Source organism: Sinocyclocheilus rhinocerous, unplaced genomic scaffold, assembly GCF_001515625.1.
Source record: "Sinocyclocheilus rhinocerous isolate Xijiao unplaced genomic scaffold, SAMN03320098_v1.1 scaffold45, whole genome shotgun sequence".
Classification (NCBI taxonomy): Eukaryota; Metazoa; Chordata; class Actinopteri; order Cypriniformes; family Cyprinidae; genus Sinocyclocheilus; species Sinocyclocheilus rhinocerous.
The window spans coordinates 772666-781570 of record NW_015632734.1 but is presented as its reverse complement, the minus strand read 5'-3'; the positions used below and the strand labels follow the sequence as shown (position 1 = coordinate 781570).

Genomic DNA, 8905 nt, shown 5'->3' with positions numbered 1-8905 from the left:
TTATACTCACGCTGTGATCAGCGGCAGCTGGATGCAATAATCGCATGCCAATGTGCATTGGCTCGTTTAGTTTACACTCGAAGTAGATTGGTCCCTCTAAGCGAGATCCCAATTCGTCGGTCATCCGACGTGACGTCTCCGTTCCCTCCTTCAGGGAACGAGGGTTACATACGTAACCGAGACGTTACTTATGAAAATGTTAACGATTACAAAGGGAGTTACATCTGAATATTTTAACACATACAGATTTAATTGATTTCGTTCCAAAATTGCCTTTATTTCCTATTTGGGTTTATGTATATACTTAATTTTTTAAGATTAACAGTTTTTTTTCCAAGGCATTGTTAGATGCCAGTGTTTCCTGTCATAGCTATGCAAAGAGTTGATTTCAAAAACAGTATCATAGCTATTAAACTATTTCTTGTTATGATTTTAAATCTGGATTTAACCTCAGAATGATCTCAAAGTAAAAAGAGGTGCTAAAGTCAGATTTTGTGGTGGCTGTGCTTTCAAAATAAAATTATTATAATCTTAATTCAAGTGAAGAAGGATTTTGAAAGTCTGACAATAATCAGTGTTGAGTACCACTACTGTAAGGTTAACCCTTAACATGTTTAGATGTTTGGAAATGATTTAGAAAAATTTAGAAAACATTTTTTGAAATTTAAATGTAGAAAAGTAATCAAAAAGTAATCCAATAATCAGTTACATTACACTACTTATTATGAATAGGGTAACTTGTAATCTGTAACCTATTACATTTCCAAAGTGACCTTCCCAACACTGCTTATAGAATATAAGAATATAATAAATTATAAAATATATAATATTTAACACAGTAAATAATAATAACAACAATAATAATAAAACCCTAAGACTACACTTACCTGTATGTTTTAAGGTGGTACTTCCTGTCTCTTATAATGTGAGGTGCTCGGGACAGGATGGTGTTTCGTAACACTTTACCTGCCCGCAGGATCTTTTCTGACGGCACCTGAGAGACAAACAGAGAGAGACAGACATAAACCACTCTATACATAACATATAATGTATATGTCAAACAGCTCAACACTGTGACTGACAGCTGTCAGACCGATAACAGGATGGTTGGAATACCTGAGTAATGGATTCGGGGGGACGTTTGGTGGGACTTTGAATGAATGATTTCTGGAAAACAAAAGGATGGGGATGAGATGGATGCAGGACCATTAGGTTTGTTCTTTAGTCTTTTGTTAACCTTTACACAACACAGTGAAATATTGGCAGACAGTTTAAGTGTATATTGTTTATGGCTGACAGAGTAAACTGTAAAACTCTTTAATAATAAATGACTGCTTTCTGTGAAATATTCAGCCACACTGACTCCATATATATGGGAAAATGCAGAGTGAGCAATATCATAACATCTCATTTGCTGAGGCATGACTTTTCCAACAAGAATTTACAATATCTTGAGTCACATGTTGAAGAGAAAAAGCATTTAGATAATTTTCAAATGTATAATAAAAAAAAAAAAAAATTTAAACATTACATAAAATTGTGATACTCAGAAAGCAACATTTGCACATTTTCTGGAGAAAAGACAAATAAATAAACTCTATATTTTCACACAACTACACTACCTAGTATGCATGTGTGTATGTTCATTCATTCATTTTCTTGAACCTTCATACCTACATTTTCATTAAAATGTTTAATTAGCGTGTTTCGTTCATGTTCAATGCTATAAGACAATGAAATCCCATGCATCAATGTTTTAAACTATATTTACATGCTAAACTAAATTTTGGTGAGTCAATTTGGTTGTACCCAATTCTTTGAAAGTGCCATTTTTTTCATAACAAACCCATCAGCATTAAATCACGTGCTTTAATATCAGAACAAATGTCATCACGAGCAGCTTGTGTAGAATTCTGCTGATGTCCAGCTATTCTCTTCTCATATTTCATAATAATTCATATCATGGTGTCATACTGCAGTGTTTCTCAGCGCTTCGAGCAGAAGGCACGTCTGGGGCACTGCTCTCCCTCCTGACGCTGGGCCAGGGCCAATCTGCTGCATTTTTAACCAAACCGTTTAAATAATTCATGACCATCCTCACCCAGACTGTACATCTACAACAACACACGACCCATCATCAAACTCTACAGTGATTATCACTAGACACACTTCACACTGCTTCTATCAATCAGTCAGTGTGTTTGACAGTGTGTCAGTTTTGCCAACAAAAATATCACATTATATTTAAGGTAAAAAACTAGAGGCAAAGCCATTTAAGACCTTTTTACAGTTTTTCTCGATTGCTAAAACACTATAACCAGGCTTTTGAACTAAAATTTCAAAACCATAATGCCATTTTTCAAAAAGCACACCCATTTTGCTGAACTATAAACACTATTCCCCTGCTTTAACACATGAGTCAGATTTGGTGAACTGTTACTGCAAAACTCTACACACAAATCCCTACATTTCTCAGTGCTTACACCATGTGGTCATTTAGAAAGCACTAGCATTCAATACTGTTCACTCAAGTCAGCACAGCTTGAGCTCAATTAGCAAACAATTACCCAGGTGGAAACACTAAGAGTCAAAATTGAACACACATCAATCAGATCCTTCAATAAATAGATAAAAGGGCCCGAATCAGTTCACTGAGCTTTGGAACAATGGATCCACAGAGAAATGAAGGAATAGGTAGAAGAGGAAGAGGAAGAGGAGGGAGAGGAGGCAGAGGAGGGAGAGGAGGAATAGGAGGAAGAGGAATAGGATGAGGAGGAGGGATAGGAGGAAGAGGAGGAGGAGGGAGAGGAAGAGGACGTGGTGAAGGAGGAGGGAGAGGAGCCATGCAGGGGTGGATCAGGCATGCAAGAGGATTTTACCCTCGCTGCCTGGCTAGGGCCAATATAGCCTGTGATGTGGACGAGATTCTCTGGCCTGACCCAGAACAAAGACGGGATGCTGAGGCGGAATTATTTTTTTTTACAGTTGTGCTGTGTAGTACATGAATGAATAAAAATGTGCCAATGTATACATTGGTTGTGTCTTTTGTGTTCATGTGAAAAGGTTTTTGAGGGGGAGAACCACAAGCAACATAACTTACCAGTTTTGGATATATTGTTTTGAATTTATTGCACCAGTGTGTAATACTATGTTGTGTTGTGTGTGTGTGTGTTTTTGAAAGCTTGTGTGTGATGTCTGAGGGAAAAGTTTGGTTTTTCAGCAAGAGTGAATGGTTTTGAGTGTAAAGCTTCATTTTGACCTGAAAATAGGATGTTTGGGGAATTGGGTGAGACGTTATGGATGTGTTTACTGTTTTGAGAATACGAGGCATAGTTTCAAGAAATGTGTTTAAGCAATTGAGAAAACCGTAAGACCAAGTAAAGAAATACATCAATGTGTTCTCTTAATGTAAATGTCTTGTATTAGCAACTCTTCAAAGTTTGAAAATACAACTTCCAACCAAACTCAATTACTTTAATGACTTTTAAATAAAGATATATTTTCTTGAGAATATATATATATAGATTTTTTTTTTTTAAGTTGGTGAAAAGTAAGTGTTTATCATTAAAACTGGGGGAAAAATCTGCGTACATTTTTTCTCTTTGAGTCTAAGAGTTTTTATACCCTATTGACAGATATTTGTTCCCAAGCATAAACTCACAAGTAAATGTATCTTGTTTTAAAAATGTTTAGATATTTGTATTGGAAAATAACAAAAAATACTGAGGAATACTGATTAATTTTTAGCAATGCAATATTTAATTCCATGCCTTTATGAATTTAAGATTTTCTGCTCTGATTTAAGACCTTTTTAGGCCTTAATTTGTGGAAGAGCGAATTAAGACTTTTTAAGACCTGCAGAAACCCTGTTTATGAATTGGTCAGTTTTGAGATTTAGGGCTAATTTGATATTTACTGATGTTCTGAAAGTTTTTACAGAGTGCATATTTAATTAGATAATTCCTTTTTTGCTTGCTTTTCAGACATTTCAGAAATCTAAAACAAAATGTATTGTGTTATGCTGTGAAAAAGTGGCTGGAGAAATATGGTGATATCTATTAGTTTGAATCTGTTTTCAATACACACACACACACACACACATATATATATATATATATTAACAAAAGTGTTGCGTTTATAATTTTGTTCAGTGTATATATTGAAAACATGCTTTTAGGACTCAGAACTTCTTCCCAGTTCAAAAAGACCATTAACTGAAACTTACAAGCAAAAATATCTCAAAATTGTTTTTGTTCCAAACAAACAGATTCTGTCTGCAATCCAGCCAAGCTACTCTAATGCAGAGCTTAACTCACGCAGAACAGACTGTGAGCAGTATTAACAGTGAACTCATCCAAGTTCAAATCAATTTAAGCGTGTCAGCTGAGCTCTTCAGCATCTTACAGCATGATTTACACACTTCCTTCATTACATAACGATTCTGTACATCCTGCGAGACGGATTCCTCCTTCTGTTAACCAAAGCCACAAACACACTTAAGTGAATAAAACAACACCATTATGCAAATCACAGAGACTGTGTGGTGGCCGGTATTGATCGTCTGCCGGTGTGGATGCATCTTTAGAGAATGAAAAAAGGAAAAACAAAGCACTAAAAATGACAGACGCGCTGGCTGTCGGAGCAGTGGACGGGAAATGACCCGAGAGGTCAGAGGAACAGGAACATTTACACAGAAATGAGAAAGAGAGGATGCCAGAGCTACCCAGTTCGTTTCACATTTCAAACAAATGTATTCTTGTTCTGTCGAGGAGATGGTGGGAAGGAAGGATGCAGTTATATCAGAACTGACGCAAACAGGAGAAATAACAAGAACTCTTTTTGCATGTTAGGTGAGTCAAACACTGTTTAAGATGGACTTCAAGGAGCTTCTCATGAACAGGCTAGGAGAAGTTCATTTTCTCTGCACATTTTTGGACATTGTTTATTTTCAAAAGAGAAGCTGGAGTTGTTTCATTATTAGCTTTGCCTCCTGGTGTCAGGCGTGCAGAGAGTTTGTATGAGATTTCACAGTACGCTCTTAAAAACAAAGCTTCCAAAGGGAGGTTTTCACAGCAATGCCAAGAAGAACAATTCTGGTCACCAAAGAAACTATCAGTTAACAGTTCTTAAAAAGAACCATTATTTCTTAGTGTGAAGAACTATAGAGCTTTCCACTATAAAGAAGTGTTTGTGGAATGGAAAGGTTCTATGGATGCTAAAGGTTCTTCATGGAACCATAGATGCCAAACAAGAACCTTTTAGATTTTTAGATTATTCACAAACCACCTCAAAATATGGGCAAACAGGACATCTTATATTGTCAAAAAGAGTTTTTAAGCAGATAAAATTGAGCATGGACAGTCCTATGTGATATAGCAGTGTAGCACCATATTTAATTTTTGACAGGAATGAAAACAAGGCTGTGAGGGATAGATGTACAGTGTCTTGCATGCAAATAAGCAACTAGTTAATAGTAAAAAATGTTCCCTAATCTTAAGTGTTGCGCCTATTTTTAAGACGTTTTATTGTCCTTTTATTGTGCTTTCTGGAGCTCGACAGCACTCAAGACACTTTGCTAAACTTTTGCGTCCCACTGAAGAATGAAAATCATATACTTTTAGAATGAGGGTGAGTAAATGACTGATTTTGGACAGAAGAGTGAACATGTGGCCTGACTGAAGAGATGAAAGATTTCAAAGACAGAAGCTTAAAACAAACCTTATTTAAGTGTTTGGATGATGATCCGGGTGAACTGTTGTTCAGATTCTCTTTGTCTGGCATTCCTTGTAAACAAAATAAAAGAATTATAGGATGAATATAAAAGATGAAATCTTTAAAATCTAATATTGAGCAGCATCATTTAGTCAAGATCAGCAGATTCAGCAGAAGTGATAGTTAAGTAAGAAGATTAAATATAGTGTGTAAAGTCATAGGATGTGTGTAATCTTCAGTAATGGGTCCTGAGGGGCTGCGAGGATCAGCGGCAATCATTACACACACCACAAAAGCTTTCTCCTTCAGGAACAATAACTCCTGGACAATAGCATATACGACGCTTACTGAATTACACACATAAACACAGAAATCTCAGACAAAAAGAAGAGTTTTAAACCTTTAAAACATGCTAGTTTACTTTAAATTATTTTATAACAGCAAAAAAAAAACTATTTTTTTCAAGAGCTGATCACAATGTGCCATGTTTGATTATGCAGAAGCAGAAATGAAGAATAAGAGTTACAGCAGAAGGGAATGAAAGGCATACAGTACACCACCGTTCAAAACTTTGGGCTCAGTAAGTTTTAAATAAACTGATAGTTTTATTAAGCAAAACATGCATTCAATTGATTAATGTGACAGTAAAGACACATAATGTTACAAAAGATTTCTGTCAAATAAATGCTCTTTTGAACGTTCCATTCATCACAGAATGATTTCTGAAGCATCATGTGACACTGCAGACTGAAGTAATGATGCTGAAAATTCAGCTTTGCATCACAGGAATAAATTATATTTTAAAATATATTTAAATAGAAAACAGTTATTTTAAATCGCAATAATATTTCACAATATTACTATTTTTCCTGTATTTTTATTGATAATAATTGCATCTTTGGTGAGATTACGAGACATGAAAACAAACTTTTGGTGTATGTTTTGGTATTTTTCTCACAAAAAGCTATTGTATGATTTCAGAGGACATATGTGACCCTGAACCACAACAAAACCAGTCTTAAGTGTCAATTTTTCGAAATTGAGATTTATACATCATCTGAAAGCGGAATGAATAATCTTTCCATTGATGTATGGTTTGTTAGGATAGGATGATATTTGGCCGAGATACAACTATTTGAAAATCTGGAATCTGAGGGTGCAAAAAAATCAAAATATTGAGAAAATCACCTTTAAAGTTGTTCAAATGAAGTTCTTAGCGATGCATATTACTAATCAAAAATGAAGTTTTGATATATTTACGGTAGGAAATTGACAAAATATCTTCATGAAACATGATCTTTACTTAATATCCTAATGATTTTTGGCATAAAAGAAAAATCGATAATTTTGACCCATACAATGTATTTTTGGCTATTGCTACAAATATACCGCAGTGACTTAAGACTGTTTTTTTGTGCTCCAGGGTCACATTTATCAAAGCATATACAGTATATTGTACTACTTACTGTATAAGATACTTTCAACGTGATTTTTGCTTGATTTTTTACAGACCCTCATCACAATATGCTTTAGTTTTATGGAGAAAAAAAAAGAAAGGAGTTCGGAAAATGTATCTTTTGTTTTAAAGAATGAAAGTCATACATGTGTGGAACAAAACCAGAATTATCACTGTTGGGTGAACAAAGACAAGTGTTTGTACTTACTGTCAGTATTTGGGCCGCTCTCCATAACACCGTAGGGAGGGACCAGCAGACCAGCCATACACTGACGATAATTCTGAAAGACACAAAACACTCCAGTCACATACGAGAGGTGGCACAAAGACATCGAAAAGAAATGAATAAATTACTTGAAATAGACAAATAATGTCAACATGAAACTCAGTTTGAACCAAAGTACTTAGTACGTGTTCCTGGTCTTTTCGTACAAACTTCATCAGTTATTGCAAAGAAAAACAAGTTTGTTTTCTCAGTTTTTCATCAAAACTTTCCTTTATATCTGGTCACTTTTTTCAACTCTTTTCTGCTAATCACTTGCTATATTGAGACATTTCTCATGATCCAATCATCTCCTGGTGGATAAAATCAAGTCCTGCCCTACATTTTTGGTTGAAAATCCCGTTTCACTTGGAAATACATCAGAATGTGGAGGTAAATGGGTTGTGAACAACATTTCTTATGAGTAGAAGAGTTGGTCATATATGAATAATAGACGCAGACACGCATGAACACACACACACACACACACACACACACACTCACATTTGCTCAGTGATGTAAAAGCTATAAGAGACATAACTAACAGCATGAGTTTTTTAGTAACGGTACACATAACACACACATGAAAACCACCATAAACCTGGTCCCCCAACTGAGTCTGCTTCCTCACAAGGTTTTTCTCGCCTAAACATCCCATGAAATTTCTTGCCATAGTCGCCTAAACTCTAGTTTAGCTTTAGATCTGCAGCCCAGAACGATGGACTCATCTGAGCACAAATAAGAAAAGCAGTTTGAGAGGAAGAGTTTGGAGAGTCGTCTGTAATCTCTTTAATCAGGTCTGACTGCAGATCAGAAAGGATTATGCTGGATTAAATCAATATTTCTGAACCAAAGATCAGACGGCACACACAGGTCACACACATATGCACATTACTGACACAGAGCTCCTGATGTACAGTACACATCAAATACTATCACAGGTACCAGCTCTATATACCAGTAGTCTTTATGCACACTATATGCAATGCATTCATGCCTTAATATAAAAATGTTAACTTCACAGTGTTAAAGATAGTAGACTTTAGCATACTTTTCAAAAGAGTGTCTATTACAAAAACAATATAATTTAAAAGAATATTCTTAAGTGTGAGGTGAATGTAACATTTTTGGACACTTAATTACGTTAATGAAAATGCATTTAAATGTATATTAAGTGCAGTATATTTTTGATCCACTTGGGTAGGACTTAAGTACATTTATATTTGTAATTTGATAATTACTTCTATTGTCTTTACTAAGTGTAGTACTGAATACGGACTATAGCATTAATAGTAAACTAAAATCTACTTTTATGTCATTTCTATTGAATATTTTATGCCATGTATTTAAGTATATTTGTAATTACACATTTCAAATGATGAAGATGCAATTTAGTATATTTAATATATACAGTATACATATATATATATATATTAGTGTTGTCAAACGATTAATCGCATCCAAAATAAAAGTTT

The 8905-nt window shown here is 34.9% G+C and overlaps 1 protein-coding gene across 3 annotated transcripts in view; it reads right to left on the bottom strand.

Annotated features, from left to right (window-relative positions):
- The window catches only part of LOC107742951 (rap guanine nucleotide exchange factor 4-like), a 60596-nt gene that overhangs the window by 27764 nt on the left and 23927 nt on the right, over positions 1-8905 (bottom strand). The window contains exons 1-5 of one of the 3 annotated variants that reach the window (XM_016556036.1): positions 8014-8148; positions 7377-7449; positions 5719-5783; positions 1117-1167; positions 888-994 (exon numbers count right to left, since the gene is read on the bottom strand). In XM_016556036.1, the coding sequence (XP_016411522.1) occupies positions 888-994; positions 1117-1167; positions 5719-5783; positions 7377-7449; positions 8014-8103 (386 nt within the window). In that variant the 5' untranslated portion in view covers positions 8104-8148. Of the gene's footprint in view, positions 1-887; positions 995-1116; positions 1168-5718; positions 5784-7376; positions 7450-8013; positions 8149-8905 lie in introns of those variants that run through there. The other 2 variants (XM_016556037.1, XM_016556035.1) reach the window with 2 other exon arrangements.